The following is a 25,611-nucleotide window of genomic DNA, read 5'->3' on the forward strand; positions in this document are numbered from 1 at the left end:
TAATACAGAATTAAAAACACAACTGAGACCTGGCCAGATAGATCAGTTGGTTAGAGCATTGTCCCGGAGCACAGAGGTTGCTGGTTCAGTCCCCAGTCAGGGCACGTATGGAAACAGATGTTCCTGTCTCTCTCACCTACTCTCTCCCTTCCTGTCTCTAAAAAATCAATAAAAGAAAACATAAAAAAAAAAAGCACCACTGATACCCACTTCCAATAGTTTAAAAATGTGTTAAATTAAAAGCATGGTTGCAGAGAAATTATTTTTTTCTTTGAAGAACAACCCTCACATGAGTCATGTCCTCTGACATGACTGGGGAGGGGGTGGCGATGTACAAGTAATAGCAATGTGCATTTGGGGAAATGCTCTTGCTCTGAGAAGTAGAGGTGGAATTTGGGTCATTGACCCATTGTTACAGACAGGGCTTCATGGGTCATGAAGTGCATGATTTGGGGTTACAATAAGGGAATTCTTACATTGACAGTTAAAATAATTTCTTATGCATTTCTGTTCCTCTTTCTAGCCTCCCAGACAGAACAAGATATAGGAAACCACATTTTGGCTTCACTGTGACTTCACATCACTGAGGATGGGCGGGGGAATTGGCTTGAGCCCAAAGACAGACCTTCAGTTGAGTCCCCTCGGTTGTCCAGGCCCCTCCTCCGGGTACTTCTCAGCATAGGGCCTGTTGCTGGGCGCCCCACCCCTCTGAACCTCTCAGCCTGGCCCGCCCTGGCCTTCTGTTTGTTCTCCACACCTGCAGAGCACTTCGTCTAATCCCAGTCAGTTCCACCTGGGCTAATTTCACAGTAATGTACCTGCTCTGAGGAAGGGCCAGGTTGTCTGTACAAAAGTTGGGAACAGAGAAAAGAGCCCTGAATTCCAGGAGTGATATTTTTGGAGAAAAATTCCACCAGTGGGAGAATTTCATCCTAGTAATAAAAAGGGTGCAATGGATTCTCCAGGTTTCAGGAGAGGTTGCCATTCTAGAATCACCCACCCCCTTGCCTCCTATTTCTATACATGGGCAAGAGGCCACACCCTGGAGGGCCAAATGGCCAGTTTCCAAAAGCCCCGGCATTCTACAGAGATCAGAACAGTAGCCACATCTTTTCTGTGCCCATTCCTGTCATCATCCATACCTTCTCCCAGAGGTTTTCCAAGTCCTCAGGATGCCCAGTGTCACCTGCATTTGCTGTTGGCCCTGTAGCATCTTGCACTAGGCTGAGGTCCTGACTTCCATGCGGACCACCCTCTGCCTGCTGATCTAAAGCCCCTGTGTGCAGCAGGTCATTCTTATTCTTTTAAATGCCTATAGTACCTCTTACAGTTTTGTGTCGAGACTCACATATTTGTTAAGTGAATGAATTCCCAACAGTAAGCTCCCTAAATGATTAAGCAGTTGGCATACCTGATATGTCTTCAGCAATTACAGTGTTCAGATGATCTATAATATCTCATCTAGTCCTCAAGGCTACCCCAGAAAGCAGGCACTCTCTGACCTCAGCTTTCAGGATGATAAAAATGAAGCAATCTTCCATCTATAGAACATTGCTGTGTTAACAGCTTGACTCCTAGGAAGACCAAGGTTAAAAGAAGCTATGCCATTCATTGGCCCTGAGTAGGGGAGGTCAGGAGGAGTTAATAGCCACACTAATGAAGACCATGGTAAGGCTGTTAAAGGGCTGAGAATAGGGGCATAGGTTGGACCCCAGCTCACTGGACACGTTGAAGGAAAGCGCTCGTAGTGTCAAGACTCTGCAAAGTGAGGGGCAAGGACCTGGCAAAAAGTGACCACAAGCCCAGCCAGGAATCAACCATCAGGGGGACTGCAAATAGTGGGAAAGTCCTTCCTGTTGAGTCGAGTCAGATTCGGAGGAATCGGCAATCCCTCCCCCACCCATCCCAAGCAGGCAGACTGATAAACCCTGAGAGAGAGAACCAGGAGACAGACCTTTGTCACCAAGGTTCTCCAGAGGGACAATTAGAAGTTTCTGTAAGAAGTCCTCCAACTGGCTTCACCTGCCAGGAACTCAGCAAGTGCACACTGTTGGCCTATGATCTACGAGGGAACACCAACAGAGTGCCGTGCCGTACCCAGGTCAGCCTGGGACCCATAATATAGTCAGTGGGAAAATCAGTGAGGAGACCAGTTGAAGCAAGTTAAAATTTGAAAAACACACGTACAGAGGCCTGATGAGACGCCAGGAAAGCCTGCCAGCAGGGACAGCTGGAAGGCCAATTTTGTAGTCAACACTGAAAGGTGGTTGCTTACATATCCAAGTTGACACACACTGATTTCACTTTGCTCAATGCTCACGTTTAATTGCACTGGGGAGTCTCCCCACAGAGACATCTAACACCCACATAGAAAGTGCAGTGAAAGAAAATCATGTTATTGAAGTGCAAATGAGGCCTGGGTGCAGCCTGCAGGCCTGGGTCCCAGGAGTGCTTCCTAGTGTCCCAGCTGATGGGCAGACTTTGGATGGGCCTCCCAGCCATTCACTCCACCTCCTCTGTAGAGAAAGCAAGCTGAAGGAAGGGGTGAGTATCACGTCTCAGCTGGCCCTCAGAGAGGGCTCTGTGTGGTGTGCTTCTCTCCCTGCAGCCACTGCGTAGGCTGCCAAGGCCTGGAGAGAGTCCCCAGAAGCAAGAGTCCTCACAAGGCAGCCCGAGGCGGGACAGAGCCTGCTTGCCACCCCGCGAAGCCACGTCAAATGAAAATGCCCCTGGAGAGAGGTCATAAGTTTGTCACCAGGAAATGCAATCTGGTGAGGTTTGTGACAGATGTGATCCATGCATTGAGCCTGGAATGTTCTCCCAACTACCTAGAGACTGGGAGACAGACAGCTGTCTGAGGTAGCCAGATCCAACAGCCATTTAATTTTTGGAGTTCTGACAGGTTTGGCTACTGATGGGAACATTATTCCCAGAATGACGCCCCCATTAGGGCCAGGTGGAATGGCCCTGGGGCTGGAGGTGGAATGGGGGCTTCCACAGCGACTGTGGCAGCCTTCACCTACACCAGAACTAAGCGTGACATTATTGAACACAGCAAAAGTCCGGGAGAACAGGGACCCAAACTATGATAAGGCAGACACTCAAGGCAGTCGACTCAAGTCCCTCGGGGCTGAATTCCATCCATGTCTGCTGCCGTCCATTAGAGATGAGAAGGAAGACTGTGTCATGGTAAATTCCTACTCAGATTACTGGGGAAGCCAAAAAAGCAATGCTGACTCAACAGGCCTGGCATCTGGGAAGCAGGAGTGAGGTTCAATGGCCCAGCTGGCTTGCTTCTCGGTTCTCCGAGCCTCTGACTCATGTTGCACACCGTGTCCGTCCCTACAGTGTGTAAGCTAGTCCTTATCGATACATCTGCTAGCCACACCATAATCAGAAATCCATCCAGACGGGGGTCTGAGAAAGGCATGGCTGGGCCACCGAGAAGCCACGGCCTCCCGTGGGGCAGCTACGGAATCATGTGAGGGGACTGAATGGCTCATCAAGGCAGTCAGGCACAGGCATAGACTGAGAGAAAGCTCCTGTCCCTACCACCTCTGAGGACAAACAGGGCGACAGGGCCACTGGGCCAACGCTTCGAGGTAGCGCCAGCGCGTTGGGTTCTCAGTGAAACAGCTCAGGGCAGGGACAGTGAGGAGTCTCCAGCACTTTGTAGTGACAGCAGTGTCCACAGTAACTTCATTTCATGGATACGTGGAGAATAATGAGTGTTTCTGAGTGTTAGAGATTCTCAGAGCGCCCTCCTGGGATAGTTGAGGCAGGGGGTGGGGGAGGTGAATGGGTTGGGGGAACATATAAAAACTTACTCAAAATACATCAAGCAACTCATAAGGGCCCCAAACTGCACCCAGGCTGTGTCTTTCTGGCTCTTTCCCATCTCCCGTCACCCACACCTCTGACCCCACAATTCTGTCCACACGCAGCTCAGCACCGGGGTTTGCCACCGGCTGCTGCACTCACCATCTGCTGCAGCCCTCCCGGGGGGCGGCTGCTGGCTGTCTGGGTACCGCATGACAGTGACAGCTCTGCTGTCCTGACTTCCTTGAGCACTTGATTCTGCAAAAAAGTGTGAGAAGGAAAAGTGAGCAGGGCAAGCAGCCTCCGGGAGCAGCAGAGGCAGGGAAGGGGGCATTTCTGTGCCTCTGACATCACGGCCCCTGGGGAGTTCCTCAGGTGCCCATTGTGTGCAGGACTGGACAGACAGAGGTCCCGCTGCGAAATGTCATTCTTGGGCAGGCTGCAGGACACTTAATATGTTTAATGCATTCGCCACCTGGAAGAATGAGCAAATGCACCCGCTTTTGAGAACAAAGGGGAGGAAATGAAGATGGTTGGAGGAAGAGCTCTCCTAGCCGCCATCTTTCCTTGTTCCTGTTGCCTCCTGGGTACCTTCATGCCAGGCCAACAGGGAGCCAGGGGAGGGGCATCCGCCCATGAGGACACAGACAGGCACTGCTGAGGTCCCCTCCCTCTGCACTGCTGCAACCTACGACATAATTCTCAGCACTGGGTGCACACTCAGATCACCTCAAGTTCATCTTCCTGGTTTCCCTCCCACGCCTCCCGCAAATCGCCTGAAAAGCCAGTGTGCATGTCCTGTCAGAGCTAACCTGAGGAAAGAGGCAATGTGGAAGGGCATTCGTATGCACATTGTTGTCTCTGCATCCCCTCCTCCATCACTGGCTGTGAGAGACTCAGCCCCTGCTGGGTCATGGGTGACACTCTGGAGCCACTGAGACACAGAAAGCAGTGTCGGCACGGTCTCCTCTGAGGGACCCAGCCCTTCCTGCTCCAGCTAGAGCCTCCAGTGTTGGCTCTGATGTGGATGAGAGGGCAGGCCCAGAACTGCCGCACCACCTGCCCCAGAGCCTGACAGCAGGGGCTCGCCACGGGGACCCTATGCTGAGGAGGAAGGGGGTGAGGGAAATGTGCACATGTACAAAGAAAGAGGCGGAGAGCCCACCTCTGGGGCCCACACACACAGGGCTATGCTGTTTCTCTTCAGAGTCACCTGGCCAAGGGAATCAGGCTGGGGGTAAGGGCTGCCATCAGCCTGGAGGAAGGGGTGACTTCCAGAAATAAGTGGTGAATAACTTATAATAAAGCCAGTTATTTCGCCAGTTATTTCTAGTGTTTGGTTTAGATATTTCTATCTCAGTATCTTCATCAGTAAAATGTGGCCAAACCCAATCACAGCTCACAAGACAACTATGGTGAGCTGGTATTAGAATAAAAACACACTATAAGGACAATTGGAAAACTTCTTCGAATACTCACCTGTTCATTGGTGCAGCTCTACTTTTAAAAATAGTAGCCATATTTCATGTCCCAAAGAGACATCCTGCATATATTAGCTATGTAAATAGGAAACTTCTGGATTTAGATATTTTTCTTTGCAGGCCCTGGAGCAGCTAAAGATTAGCTTCTGTCAAAATGAATCTATGTCCCGGTTGAGAGGTTCACGATGACCTACCTCCTACTAGTGGGTTTCCCATTCTGGTCGGGATCTCCCAGCATTGACCAGGGTCGCTGTTAGGGGCCCTGACCGCTGGGGTGGTTGGGACCTGCCTTGCAGCTGACAGAGGCCTCCTTGTTGAATTTTAGGTGCTGCTTTTTTTGATCACCATTAGCCAAACGGTGATCCCTGGTCCAGCTTAGCACTAGGTGGTTTTAACCTACACTCATTCTTTAGTCACTCTTGGGCTAGGTGAGTCACAGATTTTATCCTTCCTCCCAGTTTTGGAAGCCAGCAGAAAACGAGGAAGGTGAAAGATGCCTGTGTGTGCAGAAAGTCTGATCTGGAACCTCTGAGGTTGGGGAGACTCCAGAGTCATTCCCAGCTGTTGGAGAGGCCGACAGGGAGAGCCCATGTCTAGAACAGGGCAGAACCCTGATGAAAAACACCTGGGAGACCCCTAGGCTGGTTCTGTCAGCCCAGCTCAAAGAACATCGTTACATCCGGAATGCAAGGGAAGGGCATTGCGGGCATACTGGTCGCACTGATTCTCTGGAGCGTTCCTGACCAGAAGGAAGCAGTTTGCTGTGGGGAGGGATGATACCCATGCTGACCTTACAAACCGGAGGGCCACACTCAACAGAGCTGCCAGTGTCGGTGGGAAAAATACCGTGTTCAACACGCACAATGAGGCTTCTCTTCTCTGCTTACCTCTGTGAGCGAGTGGAGTTGGAGGTCTCCCCATGATCTCATCTTCTGAGGCAGTCAAGTTCTGGATCAGAAAGTAGGTGGTCATTTTCCCTTTCCCTTTCACTTCAATTTCACCCCTCTCAATGATTTCAAACCCTCGGTTTTCCAGGGCTCTGAACAGAGGGAAAATAAATGCACCAGATATTAAAGATCACGAGTCTGTAACTGGAGAGTTGACCACCACAAGATGGGTAACAACAGGGAAGTCTGAGATGCAGGGCACACGGCTGAGGAGTGGGGCTCTGAGACATCAGCAGGGCCTGCTAGAGGGACCAACGGCAGGAGGGAAGAGAAGGGAGGATGTGTTCAAACATTCTGAACCGGGTGCTGAAGGCAGAGGAAGAGCCCAGGGGTCCCACCAAAATGCTGTGACCCACTCACCACTTCTCAACCCTCCAGCACACAGCGCATGCCGTGGCCCTCACACCTCTACAGTCACATCCCAATGCCTGTGTGCACACTGTCCTCACATGGTTCTGAAGCAGGAGGCTCCTAGGAGCGCCTCCTCAAGCCCCTTTCTTCCTCAAGTACCCCACGTACCCTGCGGGGCCAGCATGCTCATTCTAACCACCCAAGCCTCTCCACGATCTCTGGCTGCCAAAGAACCCAAGAAGAAGAGGGTAAGAAGGGGACTGTGAAAAAAGACAGAGTTATAGAAGAACTAGAAAATGTTTATTCATTTAATGGCCCCTGAGAGATGTTGGAGAAGAACCACAGAACTGCAAATGGGCAATGTTTCAAATTCATGGTCAGCTGCCTCCGCCAGTTCTCAGCACTAATCAACCTTCCCTTGTGCTTGGCCAGCCCTGTGCAGGTTTCAGACACTCTCCACACTCCTCACTTTCCCTCATTTGGCGCCTTCCTGCCTTGCTCTCGAGCAGCTGCCCAGGCCTACTACTCCATGATCTGGTCCAGCTGTGAAATGTTAACCATTATAGGTGAGATGCAGCAACTCCTCGCCGCATTCACCACATCACCCTTATCCCCAGTCTCAGAGCAGGAGGCACCCCCATCCATGCTCCCTTCCCACCTCCCCCGGCCCCGGCCTCACCAGCACCTCTCCCCTGATTTTCAACTCCCTCTCCATCTGCATCGTCCCCACAGCCTACCAGCATGCTCAGGTCTCTATCATCCTAAATAGAAACCAAGAACTTTACATTTAATTACCTCCTGCTTTAATCTCGTATGAGTCCTCTCTTCCTTTTACCTTTCAACCCATACTCCAGTGTCTATACCCACCATTCTACCACAGCTTCTGAAAATGTCCCCTAAACGTCTGGTGAACGATTTTCAGTCCTGTTAACTATAATATAGTTGACACCTTTGTTCAATTCCTCCTCCCTAAAAATATCCTCGAGGGTGCTTCTCACCCTGAACTTCTCTGGTTCTGTTCTATTGCTTCTACCTCTTACGTGGGTTCCTCCTTCTCCATCTGCCCCTGTTCTTCTCATACTGAATCCCTCCCAATGGGATCTTATCAACTCTCATGGCTTACGTACTACCAATACAGTGCTTCCTCCACGTCTGGATGCAGCCAACTCCACTATAAATTTTATTCATCCACTTTGTGATATCTTCACCAAGATTCTCCACAAGTCCTTTGAACTTCTGTACCTTCTAGTGACCTAGAATACTTCTGACTTGTGCTATTTCAGATGGCGAGATTCAGGTCCTACTCACCCAAGGTGGAGACCTGGGGAACATTCGAGGCACCTCCTCGTTTTCATTCTCCATTTCTAGCAATTACCAGGTTTAGCTGATTTTACTTTCACCCAAATTCTCACTGCCAATATTCTGATTCAAATCAAACTTCTAACTGGTTTTCTCTTTCCCATTTCCTGACGCTCATATCAGTCCTTCCTTAGTCCCGAGTGGTCAGTGTCAAAAATGACCCTGACCTTGCCATTGTGTCTGATCGCACACCCCTCGGGGGCCTAGCCATTCAGTGAGGCACACACAAGTCTCGCCACTTTCTGTGGCACATGCTCCACTCCAGTAAGCTAGCTGTGTGATCATTCTCTGTACTTCCTCCACCTCAGCGTTTGCACTGCTTGTTTTCCATCCCCAGTACTCCAGTTTGGGTTAGATCTGACTCTGGAACTCCTTGCTCAAGATTCAGCCCAGGACTACACTCCTTCAAAGAATTTCTGTACCTGTCGCACCCTGCCCAGGCTCCCTGGCACTCACTGCGACCCCCTCCAGCCTCACCCCTGGGCTGCATCCAGGCTCTTCTCCTCCGAGCCTGCTTGCAACTCAAAGCAACTCAATAACCCTTTTTTGCCTGATTTTTTTTATCTGTAGAGGAAAATTATAACAGTATATCTTACTATTACATAGGGTTGCTGAAACAGTCAATGAACTAACACATGTAAAAGAACTTAGGCCAGAATGTCACCTCTTCTAAGTTCTCAAGAAACCCTAAGTATTGTTTTATGCATATCTTTACCATTGTTCTTACTACACTTCTAAAATAACGATCTGTGAATATTAGATCAAGGATCAGCAAACATTTTTTGTAAAAGAACAGACAGTGGCTTTGTGGGCCATACAAGCTATCCCCACTACTCAGCTCTGCCACTGTAACATGAAAGCAGCCATAGACAGTGTGTAAATTAAAAGCATGGCTGTGTTCCAATAAAACTTTATTTACAAAAATAAGCGACAGACTGGATTTGGCCTGTGGGCTGTAATTTGCCACCAGATCTTACACTCTTTGAGAACAAAAACTAACCTATAGCAGAGACTTAACAACATTCCTCTGTAAGCCGGTGTGGCATGGGAGGAAAGACACTGGTTTCCTCCACTACCCCGTCCCATGGCTGCTAGGCCCTCTGTAAGTCTAGAAGAAGGGACAAAGGAAGGTATGGATAAATGAGTGGTTACCTGTACGCCGTGGGGCTAAGATGCACTTTGTTGGGAAGCCCATGACTTTCCATCCTAGAAGCTGTGTTCACAGTGTCACCAAACAAGCAGTACCGTGGCATCTTGTCCCCCACGACACCCGCTAAGACGGGCCCAGTATGAATTCCTACTCTGATCTGCAGAGAGAAAACCTCACTGAAAAGAGACTATTAAACATTCTTGCTTTTACTTTTAAATTAAAGAATAATTTACATAAAATAAAGACAGATGGTAAGTATTTTGATATATCCTGTAGCTATCATTCAAAATAAAATATAGGCTATAACATAGACCTCACAAAATTATCTCAAGCCCCTTCCAGTTCACTTCTCTCCTCTCTGCAGAGGCAATGGCCTTTTTATCTGTTTTATCATGAATTAATTTACCTATTCTAGAACTTCACATAAATGGAATTATATAGTATACCATGTTTTGAATCAGTCTTTGTTTATGCAACATAATATCTTTGAGATTTTCCATATTGTTGTATGTATCAGTTGTTCATTCATTATTTTTGCTGAATGTTATTCTAATATAAGAATATACCACAATTTACCTATCTAGTCTCCTCTTTATGAGCATGAACATTATTAGGTTAATTCCAGTTTCCAATTTGAAGGTGTTATGAGCTTTCTTGCACTGATCTTTTTGTGGACACACATTTTCTTTTTTTTGTTTGTTTAGGTAAATACCTAGAAGTGAAATTTCTGGGTCACAAGGTAGATGTGTATTTAATGCTACAAAAAAAGAAAGAAAGAAAGGAGAGAGAAAGAGAGATAAAAAAAGAAAAAAGGAAAGAAGAGAGAGAAAGAGAAAGAAAGAAAGAAAGAGAAAGAAAGAAAGAAAGAAAGAAAGAAAGAAAGAAAGAAAGAAAGAAAGAAAGAAAGAAAGAAAGAAAGAAAGAAATTATGCCCAACAATTCTCCAAAGTCTTTGGACCATTTTCCATTCCTATCAGTAGTATGACACTTCTAGTTGCTCCACATTCTCACCAACATTTGGTCTTGTAAAGGGCATGAAATGATATCTCATTGTGGTTTTAATTTGCATTTCCCTTATGGCTAATGATATTAGGCACATTTTCATGCATACACTGTCCGTTCACATATCTTCTTTCACGAAAAGTCTGTTCAGGACTTTTGCTCATTTAAAAAATTGAGGTATTTATCTTTTATTGTATATATATATATATATATATATATGAGAGTTCTATATATATTTGGATATGTGATATATATTTTTTCCTAATAAATATTTTCCCTATACTGTGAATTTGTATGTTCAATTCTTTTAATAAGCAGAAATTTAAAAAATTTAAGAATATGTTAGTTTACTAGGGCTGCCATAACAAAATGCCACAAACTGAGTAGCTTAAAAAACAGAAATCTACATTCTCACAGTTCTAGAGGCTGCAAGTCCAAGATCAAGATGTCAGCAGGTTTGGTTTGTCCTGCAGCCTCTCTCCTTGGCTGGCAGATGGCCACTTCTCGCTGCATCTTTACATAGTCTTCTCCCTGTGTGCATGCAGCCTTGGAATCTGTTCATGTATGCGAAGGTCCTCTTCTTATAAAGACACCAGTCAGATTGGATTAAAGCATATCCTAACAGCCTCATCTTAACTTAGTCACCCCTTTAAAGACCCTGCCTCCAAATATAGTTACATTTGGAGGTACTAGGGGTTAAACCATCAACATACAAATTTCAGGGGGCGGGGGGAAATAATAGTCCCATAACATTGCCTTTTATCTATTTTTTTCTTTAACTGTTAGTGCTTTCTGTGTTCTAAGAAATCATTGCTTACTCTAAGCCATGAAACTACTCTCCTATATTTCCTTTTAAGAAGATTGATAGTTCTAACATTTATGTTAAATCTGTGATACATGTTAAACTAATTTTTATATGTAACTGAGATAGAATTTAGGTATACTTTTCTTTCCACATGAATATTAAATTGTAACAGAAACATTTCTCAAAAAGGGTTCCTTCCCACACTGAATTGATTTGATGCCTTGGTCAAAAATTAGCTGGCTTTAAATATGTATACTGTATACTGCTTGACATGCCATAATGCTCCAGTGATTATTTTCCAGTCATTCTGCTAATTCTTCCCTGTCATTATTACTCTAGGTTGAGCCTGACCAGGCAATGATGCAGTAGATAGAGTGTTGGTCTGGGATGCTGAGGACTTAGGTCAAAATCCTGAGGTTACCAACTTAAACATGGGCTCACTGGCTTGAGACCAAAGTTGCTGGCTTGAGCAAGGGATCACTGGCTCAGCTGGAGCCACCAGCCTTCATCAAGGCACATATGAGAAAGCAATGAATGAATTACTAAAGTGACACAACAAAGAATTGATGTTTCTCACCTCTCTCCTTCCCTGTCTGTCTGTCTCCACTCTCTTTCTCTGTCTCTTGTAAATAAATAAATAAATAAATAAGTTACTCTAGCTTGAGAATAGGTAGCATAAGTCTTCTAATTTTATTTTATTTTTTTAAGATTTAAGACTACATTTAAATAGTTTGTTTTTATTTCATTTTCCAACATTTTGTCCTTAAATATAAAAATTCAACTAATTTTAGTGTATCGTCCTAGTGTCTTATGACACTTTTTAGATCTGGTAGTTTATCACAACTAGTTGAGGTTTATTAGATGTGACATTATTTGGTCTATAAATAATGACGATTTTACTTCTTTCCAGTCTTTATGTGTTATATTTCTTTTTCTGCTTTAACATGCTGGTAAGACTTTCAACATACTTGACTATATATTAGATCTATTGTAATTTTCTGGTTTAGTTTGCTGAGCTCTTAGATATGTGGAGTGATATCTTTCATCAACATTAAAATTTTTCAACCACTGTCTCTTCAAATATTTTATTTAACTGATTTGAATTTTATTTTCCTTCTAGGATTCCAGTTCCACATATGGTGATCCACTTGATATTGTGGGATGCTTTGTTTAATTTTTTCACTGTTTTCTTTTTTGTATTTCAGTTTGGATAATTTCTTTTGTCTGTTTTCAAAATCTCTGATTTTTTCCTCTACTGTGTCTAGTCTCTTTTAATCCTATAAAATAAATTCTTTATTACTGATTTCTGATATCATTTTTTTTAATTTCCATGGGATGGATAGATTGATTAATAGATTGATAGCTAGATAGATGATATATAGATAATAGAGTAAAAAGAGATAAAGTGTGTATGTATTTATGATTTAATCAAACTTCTTCCCTTTTTCCAGTAGATCCTTTAAAATATTTATCATAGTTATTTTAAAGACTCTGAATGATAATTCTAACATCTAAGCTATCTCTGGATCTGTTTTTATTGATTATTTCCTCTCTTGGCTACTTTTTTGTTTCTTCTTGCACCTCATATTTTAAATTATGTAATTATATATCCCATATTGTATGTGAAAGTACAATAGATACTGAAGTAGATAATGTTTACCCCTCAGAAAATTTTATACCCTTTCTAATGTCAGACTGCAAGAATGGAGACTGAATGAACTAATATATATTTGAGTGGGGTCTGGGCTTTTCTTGAGATATTGATGGTTTCCATGCAACACTGACTTCAAATATTACATAGGTATATCAAGACTTTCTCTCCAGTTGAGCTTAGGATCTGAGAACCAGCAAGGCTCTGAGAACCTCTTCATACTGCACAGTCACACCACCTTTCTGAGTTATTGGAGATCTCTTTCTGCTTTATAGACCAACAGTGAGATTTGAGGATTCTCCTTACTCATCAATCTTACCATGGCTCTCTCTACCTGAGGAGATTTCCCTGTGCCTCCAGATTTCAAAGGGTCATTGTAGTGTACTTGCTGAAAGCCGAGTACCTCAAAGGAATTTCCCTTAGTTCTTCTACTGTAATACCATCCTTCCTTGCCCCACTTCTTTGCATTTGAGGAAGGCCCCATATGCCTCAGAAACTGAAATCTCTCTCAACTCTCCTTCCTTATTCCTAGCCTTTGGCTGAATAACCTAATGTATTGATACTTAGTGAGGGCCTGTGGATAAGAGTTGGTAGATGGGTACAGCCTCTGTAATGAGGGCATATCAAGGACAGGATTTGGGGGATTCTAACCTGTCATTTCAGTCCTAATGTGGCCATGAAAAGTTCACTAAAATTTAGACTGGTTTCTCCTTACCCTCGTCTCTGGTGGGTTACTTCTTCTGCTGCTCTACTAGTGGTGAATGTAATTATGGGGTCCTTCTCATTGAAAGGGCCTGTCAATTTCCAGACTTTAGCTTATTTATATTTCTTTGCTCTCTGAGGTATTTTTGTTTTTGTTTTTGTTTTTTAAGAGCTAATATTGAAATAGAAGTCTCTTGGAGCCTTCTACATCCTAATCAGATTTACTTGTCATTTTGTTTTCATGATTATAAATTCCTCTGGGAAAGGAGTCTGTTACATATTTCTCTGAATCCTTCAAAGTACCTAGTAATATTGTCTCATGCATAGTATGACAATTATAAATGTATATTAAAGGCCATATGAGTGAAATAATAGAAGACCTCAAAGAGCACTAATTTTAAACCTGTAGAAATGTAGCACAAGATAAACTGAACATGACTCCAGAAGAACCTGAGAGGTGAATTTTAAATTTGATGAGAAATGCAAGACCAGATGACAAGATTGATTCTAAATTAGGTCATATGGTTGTGGGGAACAATGTGGTCTCACCCATCAGCAAGTCACTGGGAAAACCAAGAGCCTTTCGTTTAGAAGCCAGATGTTGGCCATGAATATTAAGAAGAAACTTAATCAGAATAGTAGGTCAGGGGCTTCTAACTGGTAACTCAAGACTCTGGCTTTTACTGATGAATGTAAAGAAAAGACCAAAAACTAAAATAAAAAATAAAAAAAACTATAAAGGAAAGATTGAATAATAAAAGCATTATATAAAGGATGCCATACATTTTGGAAACAGTATACTGCGTATAAGTTTTGGAGAATTTGAATAAAATTGGCTGTGTTTCATTATCTTGTGAAAAAAAAGAGAAATGCACCACAATTATCTTAAGAGAGAAAATGTTTCTAGTCCTTTTCCTACTTTCTTAAATAAACTCACATGACATGCTGTTTCTAGTGGATATTTAATGATGCTCCCAGCTATGTCCCTATTCTTATCTTGGAATTGATTATATCTTTTCCTGTTTTCTTCTTGGTAAATCCACCTTGACAGTTTCCAGGAATTCATTATTCAATTTCATTCCTATAGTTGTCGCATGATTTATATCTCTGTTGCTATGCTTCTTTCACACACACTATTTACACAACAGTATATTTTCAATTATTTTTTCTTCAATAGCTTCCACTGGTCTTTTAACTGAAACACTTACCTCTTATCTCTACTCCCTCATTACCTCCCATCTTGATTTTTTCTCTTACATTGGAGGTTTTATTTAACAGATGTATCTGTGTGCATTCAACAGGCCAAGTATTGTGGACACCATATTCTTGAAATCACCTAAAGCCAACTTGGACTCAGAAGACCACAGTGGACACAATAACCAGGATCAGCAGTATTTCTCAGCCTCAAAATTATTGTGGTGAGGGTAAGTGGCACAGATTTTCAGAATCTTCTGCATAGGGCTTTTAATTGGAAAAATCATATTGTGTCTCATAATTTGATTTATTTTTAGTTGGATATTTGAAGATAGACTGATTGAAGCGAGGAAGTGAGTAGGTTTTAAAAGGAAGAGACACCACTGTAAGCCATCTCAGGGCAGTTTGGATCTGCTGAGAAGACAGAGGGCAGACCTACTTTTCATCTCTAAAACTGTCCAACTTTTATAAAGTGAACAAGCTATAAGAGTAGCTAGCTTCCTGTGAGAAGGGAGAGCAGATGTCTCACTAATAGCCACGTGGTGGAAGGAAAGCTATTCTGAATATCTTATGGCACCATAGAGTCTGGCCTGCTGGCTAGAGGCAGTTTCACACCTCAGTTTGAGTTCTGAACCTGTCAGACAGCAAGTTGGATACACAGTTTTTCTAAGCAGGGAATGTTGGCTATTTAATAAACCTGACCACTTGTTGAAATGTGTGAACAAAAAAAAAGTAGGAATTATAAATGAGATGGCTTCTAAGATGAATGGAAACCTACAAAATAAATGAGAAGAGGTGTTCAGTTCTGTCCTAAATTACAGACAAAGAAACTTGCAGTGAATCACATGAAAATCCCAAGCTCCAAAGCCTCTTCTGAAATTTGAGAGAAGTTGGGACAATTATATCCTGACTAATATCTCCATTACTTAGTCATATATGCCAGAGAAGGGAAGAGCTGGGAGAAATCACTCATTTGGATTGCTGTAACATACCCAAGAACCATCTGAGCAGACTCATAAACAGAACCCTACTTTTCGTGTGAGATGGTTGGTGTTACATAAAGGACTCAGTTGTTCGCTACCTGGATGGACTCTCCAGTAACAGGATTCATCACTTCTTTTGCAGAAATTCTCATCCCTAAGGCAAAATTAGCCACTCTTTGAGCATGGCTTTCGATAGGCACTGGTACACCCCCTACCACCATGTAAGCATCTCCTATTGTTTCCACCTGTAAGGAGGGAAAAAAGGAACATTCAGAGGTTTTCCTAGATGCACCAAACATATCACTAGACATTTTTCTCATATTTTCCTATGTTGTTGGAACAGTGGTGATTATTTGCTACGAGTATGAGGTATGTGGGGGGGAGGAGAAAGTTGACTCAGAAAATAACCAAGGGAGAGCCAAAAGCCCCCCACCCTCACTTTGACTGGAAACAAAGCCCGGAGAAGATGAAACTCCTAGGGTCAGGGTGTGAGGCTGTATGTTCAACATGTACTACTTGGGTTAGATGTGCTGCTTTAAGGAGTAGGAGAACTCTAGGAAAGCAGTGTACTGTCAAGAGCATCTTAGCATTGGATATGATGAAGAATTTCTAAGTAACTAAAATTTCTGAAATACCTCCAATTTCCTGTTAGCTCTTCCCCACGCCTGTTCGCACTCACACCAACCCCCTGACCAGTGAAGGGAAAGACTTGTCACCAAGTGCCTGCCTACCCTTACTTAGACACTTACTTTGTAGACCTCATGGACACTGGTTAATCTGTCAAACTTGGAGTACATTGAATTCAGCATCTTCACTATTTGGATAGGTTCGCAGGCAGCACAGATGTTTGTAAATGTCACCACATCGCTAAAAAGGATTGTGCAGGTTTTAAATTCTCCTGCAACAGAAACCAAGAATTACTAGTAGCCAAGGTTATAGAATAATAATTCTGTAACTTCTGAATTCAGGAGTCCATTGTGAACTAAATCTGACTATGCCTTGAGGAAAAGGAGCCAGACACCACTGACCATGCACCATTCAGTCAGCTGATGCTTACTGAGTGCCGGCTATGTGCTAGTCATCAAGCTGGGAAAGTGATATAACATGAATGGATGCAGACCCTGCTTTAAAGGAGCTGCCAGTCTAGAGACAGAGACAGACAGGTAAGCAGATACTCAGTAAGATGTGCCAAATGCCATGGATGACAGATATGGGTTGGGCAGACTCTGACATAAGTGAAGCCCTATCAGGTCAAGGCAGAGCCTGCCCACAGGAGACCCAGAGTTAGGGCTGGTAGAAACAGGATACCACGAAGCTCAGTGGAGAAGCTCCCATATCCTCAGCATGTCCTCAACTCCTCTGGCTGCTTCCGCTCCTTTCCCCATACAGCTCATTCCATATAGCAGCCAGGTGATGTACTTAAGTCAGATCCCTGATTCTTCTGACCCAAATCTTCCAAGACTTCTATCACATTTAGACTAAAACACAAAAGCCTTACCATAGCCCAACAAGGGACCCACTCTGTCCCCACCGCCTCTCTAACCTCACGTCTCCACACTTTCCCTCTGGCTTACTCCAGTTCAGCAACGCTGGCCTTCCTGGTGTTTCCGGCACAGCAAGTGCCTCCTGCTTGGGCCTATGCACATGCTATTTACTCTGCCTGACACACTCTTTTCTCAAATACCCACACGGCTCTGTCTCTGCATTTCAAATGTAACCACCTCAGTGAGAAATTTATGGATCCCCTTATCTAAATAACAGTACCTAGATCTCTGTCCTCTTAGCCTGAATGCTGCCCTTCACCCCACAAGATTTATGTAGCATGACATTTCATATAAAATTGTTTATTAGGTTATTTCTGATCTCTTTCATTTGAACATAAGCTCCATGAGATGAGAGACTGTTTTGATCTTTGTTTTATCCCCAGTACCTAAAGCAAGATCTGGCACATAGTAGATGTTCAATAAATTGAGTGACTAAATGGATATCTCCTTGAATAGAGCTGGGTGCCTTCTGGGTTATTTATATTTATGGCAATAACCTATTAATCTAACTTTCTCTTCCCTTTGGTTTCTGGCTTACCATTCCCTCTATATTTTTACTTCTTTTCTCATCTCCTTGTTTTATATATATTCACTGGCTTTTCTCCATTTTTACATAACAGTTGTCCCCTAAGGTTCAGTACCCAACTGTCTTCTCTTTTCACTTCCTACCCCAAGATGACCTTATCCATCATTCATAGGGTCTATGTCACCACCACCCACCCTGGAGTAACTCCCAGATCCATAGTTCTGTCCTAGAACTTCCACTGAGCTCTCCCTACAATTCCTAACTACCAGTTAGTCATGTTACATACAGCATCCCACAGGCAGTTCAAAATTAACAGTTCTAAAACTGACCTACTTTGCCGCCCTCAAGCCTGTTCTTCCTGATTCTGTCTTAGGATAAATCACCCCACCTTTCCCCACTAGAAACCTCCCACTCACTCCTATCTCTTGTCTCCTCCATCTTATCAGTTATGAAATCCTACTATTTCTACTCATGCTGCCTTAATTCAAGCCTTTTCCATCGTTGACCTGCACTCCGACAAGCTTTCGGTATGCCTCCTTCGCATGTGTGCACTACACTGCAACCAAAACCATATTTACAAAGCTAATCATGTCACGTTCATTGCAAGAAAAGAATAACTCCACTGAACTGCCACATCTAAAATACTAGAGACTTTCCCATGGCACTCCAGACGCATCATGTACGACCTGAACCTCATCCTAGGAGCCCGCTTTACATGGCACCACTTTGCCTTGGACCCCCCGTTCTAAGGACAAAACCAACAGTCTTTTTACATGGCCTTACCTTTCCTCTTGCTATTCCCACTCTCCAGAAGTGCCTCCTCCAGGTTTTTTGCTGGTATTCAGCCTCATGGCCCAACTCAAGTGCCACACAGTTTATATAAGCCTTCACAACCCTACCCTGCCTTTCTGTTCTGACATCCATTTACTGTTCATCTCCTTGTCATCTGTGTTTCCAGAGCACCCTATATGGTGGAAAGAGCTCGTATTTTGGAATAAGATGAAGTTATTGGTTTACTCATAAACTGGGGTGAGTATAAATTTGCTCAGCTGGGCAGTATGCACGAGCACTGAGTAAGTTCACTTTGCGGGTCTGGTGAACAAACACAGCCATTACAAATGGAAAGTGAGTTCAGAGTAAACGTGGTATCCTTCCTTCCAGAAACAGGCTGCTGCCTCAGAAGAGTCCTAAGAGGCATTCCACGATTTAATGTATAGGCGAGCATTTCCAGTGATGGCCACTGAACAAAGAGGCCAGTCTTAGGATACAGCTTTAAATTCTTAGAGAAAGTTTTACATGTTGGTGTAGTTGGCAAGCATTTTTATTTAATCCATTTTTACTATTGTATTATTTTCATTGTTCTCAACATTGAGAGGGAAAAACCAGGGATATGTAGCTGAAGTAATTAGCCTAAGACCCCAGTGCCCACAGGTGATGGAGCCAGAAATCAAACCCAGATCTGCCTTGTTCAGATCCCATGCCCTTAAGCACTAAAGCACATTGCCTTGCGCTCAGAGGTCCCTGTGACTGGAAGGGAGCATTTTACCTGCAGCTACTTTTTTCCCTTCCTTCAGCTGCTGGGCCACATGTTTGGGGAGCATGGAGTAGAGCAAGGTCTCTGTTTTCTTCTTTTCTGTGGCCAGGTGTTTAGAGAGGACCCGCAGCTCCTCCTTCTTCTTCTCCAACTGGGTGGACAGCTCGATCTCCGCCAGGCGCTGCTGGTTCAGCAGGATGAGGTCCCTGGTGGTGTCATGGGGCGCGAGGTCGGACAGATGCATCCGGTGCTCCTCCAGCTCTTGCAGGCTGCGGAGCTTCGGGGAGCACAGGTATGCCATGCACCGCACGGACTCCATCCAGATCATCTGGCCTTCCATCACGGGAGAAACGTACGAGAAAGCGTGTCACCAGCAGCAGATGACCTGGCTCACCAGATCACCACCACACAATGTGCCTTCTTATTCGCTGCACAGTCTCACTCCTTCCCTTTTAGCCAAATTTTGCAAAGGTTATCTATATTCTCTGCCTTCACTTTTTCATCCCCTCCCCCCATGGCCTCCAACCACCTGCTCTGACACAGGTGTGTCTGTCCTTTCCTTACTCAGCCAGTCTGCTGCTTGCTGGTGCCAAGCAGGCCCTCATCTCTGAAGTCTTGTTTCCAGGGATGTCCCTGACATTGCTTTGTCCCTGAGATCTCCCCTACTTCTCCCAGTCATTCCTTTGGGTATTTTTTGTTGTGCACTCCTTCAATGTTGGTGTTCCTCAGGGATCTGTCCTGTAGTCTTGCCTTTTAGCATCCTACAGCTGCCTCCTACACCATGCTGACAGTGAGACTGCATTTCCAGAGGAAACCTGGCTTTCCAGACTCAAAATGCCTATTTCTTTAAAAATAGATATGCTTATTATTTTATTATAAAAGTTATATACGTTTGTTGCAGAAAAGGAAAAAAGCAGAAGAAAATAATAAAAATTACTCATAATTTTACCATATAATTACTGTCAGTACTTTGCAGCATATGTTTGTGTCTATATATGTACATCCAGAAGATAATAAGTGGTCCTGAGGATGTGGAGAACGTGGGATTCTTGTGCACTCCTAATGGGAACGGAAAATGGTGCAGCAACTTTGAAAAACAGTATGGCAGTTCCTCAATAAGTGAAGAATAGAATGACCCTCAGTCCAGCAATTCCACTTGGTTTTAAAGTCTATTTTGTCTGATATAAGTACTGTACTCCAGCTTTCTCTTCGTTCCTATTTGTATGTGTCTTTTGACCTGAAGTGAGTTTTCTGTAGGCAGCATGTGATGGCTCATGGCTTTTAAGCCATTCTGCCACCCTAACTATGTTGTTTTATTGGAGCATTTAATCCATTTACATTAAAGTAATTAACAACAAGCATGTACTTATTGCCATTTTGTTCATTGTTTTTGGTTGTTTTTATGGTTCTCCTTTTTTCTTATCTTTTCTTGATCTCTTGCCTTGTGGGTCTTTTGTTTTTTATTAGAGCTTTTCTTTTTCATTTCCTTTCTTTTTATTCTTTCTAAATCTTTTGTAGGTTTTTGGTTTGTGGTTTTCAGTGAGGCTCATGTGTATCATTATTTACCTATAGAAGACTGTTCTAACTGGCTAGGCATTTAAGTTCAATTATATTCTATAAGAACTACATTTTACTCCCCTTTAATATTTTATGTTATTGTTGTCATAGTTTAGACCTTTTTGTTTTTTTGTGTCTAACTATTTATTATAGTTTGAGTTGAATTTGATACATTGTTTAACCTTTGTCTTTAACCTTTGTTTGATTTGCTGTATTTATGTTATATAAAATTTACAAAGAAATAAATTTACAAAGAAACAAAAACAAATGCAAATATACGCCCTATTGACAGTAGGTCAAATGACCATGTTACTATACAAAAAACAGACATTAAGTTAGTATCAATGTGCATTCCAAAATTTTTGGTAACAGAATTTTATTTCATGTAAAATAAATATATTTTATATATTTTATAAATTAAAATGTATTTATATACTTATTAAATAAATTTATATTTTATATAAATATATAATATATAAAAATTCTGGAAAATAGTATATATAGATATAGATATAGATATAGATATAGATATAGATATAGATATAGATAGATATTTAGAGTCCATTTATGTCTGAACCTGAAATGGTTAAGGACATAAAATGAATTTATTACATATCAAGCACAATAGAAATGTCAGAAAAACAACTGTTCTGAATGCCATCCCAGCCCCACTTTTTATCTAAAATTTTTTGAGGACATTGGAAGGCTCTGCCTCTTTCCTTTCTAAGCAATCCTCCAAACAGCGGAGAGCAAGGGAAAGGAGGGAGCTTCTACCTCTGAGTTTGAGCAGGGGCTGATGTTTCTGTGCTTCAGGCCTCGTTTCTTCCCGTGCCTTCAGGACAAACTGACTGTTGATAAACTTGCAGATGCTGAAAATGTTGAAAGTAACTTGAGGATGGATGATGGAGAAAACCTCATCTAATTGAATCTTCTGGGTTTGGAGTCCTGGGACATACTTCTGGATATTCACTCCAGCTTGCTTGACCCTTAGCTGCGCACAGAGGACAGAGGTGAGACCGAAGAGAGCAAAGCAGCCTGCACTGCGGCCGGCCCCCCTTTGGAGATGTCACTCTGGCCATGCTTCGTGACTCATTCGGGGGAAAGGGGTCAGCAAGGCAATAAACACCAGGGAAGTACTAATATTATTTTAAAAGTAAAATATGCAGCTAATCTCTGAAAGAGAAAAGGATATCATTGAAGTGCTCAAAAGCACATTTCTGACTAACAAGAAACAGAAGTAAAGCTCTCAATTTGGCTAACAGTGTTTCTTTAGCTCTGTGAGATATCTCTCTCTCTCTCTCTCTCTCTCTCTCTCTTTCTCTGCCTCTCCTGCTCCCTCTGTTTGAAATTAATTGATAAAGAAACTACAAATTCTGTAGCATTGGGCCTGACACCCAGGCCTGGGTGAAGAAGTTTGGGAGACACTGTTTCTGCTACATCCAGGGAACACAGAGAGGAAGGAGCAGAGTGCCCTCTCTGCGAAATGCCCAGTGCTGGCACTAGCTGTCCAAGAATGCTTAACGAACCATGGGGACTTTGTGAGGCTAGAGAAATCAACCCAACCTTCTGAATGATAGTATCAAATTTTCTTAAAAAGAAGTACAGTTTTTAAAGTAGATTGGAATTTAAAATACTAAGATTCACAGTACTAATGTCCTCATGGCATCAGGGAAAAGCCAAGGTACCTTGCTTTATAATTTCCTAGTTATTTGTTATGGGATGTTTGATTTCCTTAGTCAGATCAATTCTTTGCAAGCAGAGAGAGATGATCCTTAAATGAGTAAGTGTCTTAGAACCTATTACCAGCAATTCACCTGGAAGTGATGATTCAACATATCTATGCATTCAAATAAATATCAGAGAAAACCACAATGGCTGATAGCATTTTAACTAATTTTTTGGACCAATTTCACTTGCCTAAATGACTTTTTTTTTAATCCAGTGCGGGGGGGGGGGGGAGGCAGAGACAGACTCCCGTGTGCACCCTGACAGGGATCCACCCAGCAAGCCAACTAGGGGGTGATGCTCTGCCCACCTAGGGCATTGCTCCGTTGCTCAGCAACCAAGGTCTTAGTGCCTGAGGCCGAGGCCATGAAGCCATCCTCAGTAGTACCCGGGGCCAACTCATTCAATTGAGCCATGGCTGCAGGAGGGGAGGAGAAGAGAAATAAAAAGAGAAAGAGAGAGAGAGAGAGAGAGAGAGAGAGAAGCAAGGGGGGAGGGGTGAAGAAGCAGATGGGTGCTTCTTCTGTGTGCCCTGATCAGGAATCAAACCTAGGACATCCACACACCAGGCCGACACTCTACCACTAAGCAAACCAGCCAGGGTCTTGCCTAAATGACTTTTAAATGTGTTCATAATCAATTCAATTGACATATATTTTATCTAAGAAAATAGAAAATGACCAAACATTACCTATTAATGGTCATTCTTACAACACTCAAAGAACAGTGGCGTAAGTGGGCACAGACCTCTCCGTACCTTGAAGATGCAGAAGGCGGAGCTCGATGGGATTGACATGCCATGGCAGCCATAAGGATGATGAGTGGGCACGTTTAGAATTCCCCTGCCATTGCTACTGACTAATTATCTTGTCTTTTGGTACAGTGAATTTTAGTGTCACTTTCCTTTTCTCTAATGGCAAACTTTCTCATGCACTTACTGGTTCAAACCCTTTGGCATTGCTTCCTCCTATATCTACCAAGAAGATCAGGCATTCTGGTTTTGGAGGCTGCCACAATAAAAAGGAAGTCAGTGGTCTTATCAAGCTAAATCCTGGTCACCCAAACCCCAAGGACTCCTCAAATACCAGCCACAAAGACTATACAACAGACTAACCCCAATCCAAGCTACAGAGGAAAGGGCCTCTTACTGATTCATCAAATACGATGTGGAAAGGAAAAGCATTGCAGAATGTCTTAACTTCAATCCAGAGCTGCTCAGGATAAACCGGCACAAAGGTGTTCCGAAGATGCCCTGGATGTACGAAAACAGAGTCCTGTTCAGAGGCAACTCGTGCCACCAACCTGGAACAGAGCGGGGCTCAGGATCATGTCTTAAATGTTTTCCAGGCAAAGTGCAGTCCCCACCCTTCCGCATGGCTCCCGCAGCATCTCCAGATGGCCATGGCAATTCCTCCTCCAAATTAAAACAAACAGAAAACTTGCTACCGGGTTGAGAAACGCCCATGCCCCCGCCAAGTTTCTGCCTGACGCTGAGGAGTTTCTAGGCCAATTGAGAACGTCTCACCATGAAAACAGAGTCTGCATTGAAAGGGTGACAGCCAGACAATGAGCTCACAGAGCAGGGTATGTGTGCCCGGCCCAGCGTCAGGGACATTTGCCATGGAGCTTTTTAGACTGACAGTTTGGGGTGGCACATTAAAATTTAACCAACAGCCCTATTTGGCAAAGCGTTGAGATTCAAAATGGAGCCTTTTTGATATGAAAATCTCCTAGACAAAGGATGTCAACTGTGTGTCTGAGTCGCTTGCCATGGCTGGAAGGACTTAAAATGCAGCCCTTTGAGCCCTGCAGACCTTCTCCCAGACGCATGTCATCATGATCCATGGGGACTTGATGAGGACACTCTAGCTCCCTCTCCCCGTGGGGCCCTTACCCTGACTCAGGCACCAGGTGCTGCTTGTGAGACGAGCCAGCAGCAAGACCACCGCCTTCACTTTTCAGACGGAAGATGAAGGACCTTGAAGGCCATATAACTCTTCAGGGACAGAGCCAGAAATCTGCTCTCTTGGCTCTTGATACAGTACCCTTTGCATTACTGGACACTATGGTCACTGTCCACAGACTTCCAGACCAGAAATGCAGGCCAGTCCAGAAGCCTGAGGAGCCGTGAAAAGATCATTGTTCCTGATACTATGTCAGTACTCCTCCTTCTCTTCAGCACAGTCACCAGGGGGCACTGATTCCAGTCCTCCTTCCCGTGGCTTCCCCTGAGATCTGGGGAGACTGGGTCTCCATGTCACCCAGCACAAATGAAAGGGGCAGAGGAAGGCGAGTTAGAGTCTGACATTAAAAACAATGTCAGCCATAGTCAAGTTCTGCAGAATCAGTGTCATAGTAATGATCCAGGACTTTGCCCATTTGTACGCACCAAGCAATCACTGCGCTCAGAGAGCCAAGGTAGGAGAATAGCCCACTCACCTTTTCCAAACAGGACTCTACTTCTCACAACTTCCCAGGGGGATTTCTTCACAGGGCAAACAGACACACTCAAATATTTCTCCTTCATCCTCAGGAAAGCTGGCTCAAGGAACTGCAGATGTCAGGGAGAGAACGCGTGCTTGGTCATGTGACTGGCCATTGGTAGTGGAACTGCAGAGGCACAAGCCCCATTTGCTGTGACTGGGGCACAGGAACAGCAAGGCCTTGCAAGATCAATTCTACAAAGACTTCTTAAGCTCCAAGACTTTTATATATGATAATTGATCTTCATACTGTTTCTCTCTCAAAGGCAGCAAGAACTTTTTCTAAAATCTCAAAAGGGGGCTGGAAAAACAATCACATGCAGCCATGGTTTCTTCTTGTGGCTGAAGACTCTACAGCAGGGGTCCCCAAACTACGGCCCGCGGGCCACATGCGGCCCCCTGAGGCCATTTATCCTGCCCCCCCTGCACTTCCGGAAGGGGCACCTCTTTCATTGGTGGTCAGTGAGAGGAGCATAGTTCCCATTGAAATACTGGTCAGTTTGTTGATTTAAATTTACTTGTTCTTTATTTTAAATGTTATATTTGTTCCCGTTTTGTTTTTTTACTTTAAAATAAGATATGTGCAGTGTGCATAGGGATTTGTTCATAGTTTTTTTTTATAGTCTGGCCCTCCAACGGTCTGAGGGACAGTGAACTGGCCCCCTGTGTAAAAAGTTTGGGGACCCCTGCTCTACAGTGAACAGACCTGAGGTGGGCTTTGAACGCAGCAAGATATACTTGGTGTGCTACAGGAATCACAGACTCAGCTGGGTAATTGTACAACCTACATGGACAGAA

General features: G+C 43.7%; 1 protein-coding gene across 1 annotated transcript in view; it reads right to left on the reverse strand.

The window, feature by feature from the left end:
- Positions 1-3,356: 3,356 nt before the first annotated feature.
- The window catches only part of LOC136309355 (guanylate cyclase soluble subunit beta-2-like), a 57,865-nt gene continuing 35,610 nt past the window's right edge, over positions 3,357-25,611 (reverse strand). Inside the window, exons 8-17 of the mRNA XM_066237527.1 lie at positions 24,770-24,881; positions 23,479-23,582; positions 21,380-21,596; positions 19,061-19,381; positions 16,194-16,342; positions 15,543-15,689; positions 9,110-9,264; positions 6,188-6,339; positions 3,982-4,077; positions 3,357-3,469 (exon numbers count right to left, since the gene is read on the reverse strand). Coding sequence (XP_066093624.1) covers positions 3,357-3,469; positions 3,982-4,077; positions 6,188-6,339; positions 9,110-9,264; positions 15,543-15,689; positions 16,194-16,342; positions 19,061-19,381; positions 21,380-21,596; positions 23,479-23,582; positions 24,770-24,881 — 1,566 coding nt within the window. The remainder of the gene's footprint in view (positions 3,470-3,981; positions 4,078-6,187; positions 6,340-9,109; positions 9,265-15,542; positions 15,690-16,193; positions 16,343-19,060; positions 19,382-21,379; positions 21,597-23,478; positions 23,583-24,769; positions 24,882-25,611) is intronic.

The sequence above is a fragment of the Saccopteryx bilineata genome, chromosome 6 (assembly GCF_036850765.1).
Source record: "Saccopteryx bilineata isolate mSacBil1 chromosome 6, mSacBil1_pri_phased_curated, whole genome shotgun sequence".
Lineage (NCBI taxonomy): Eukaryota > Metazoa > Chordata > Mammalia > Chiroptera > Emballonuridae > Saccopteryx > Saccopteryx bilineata.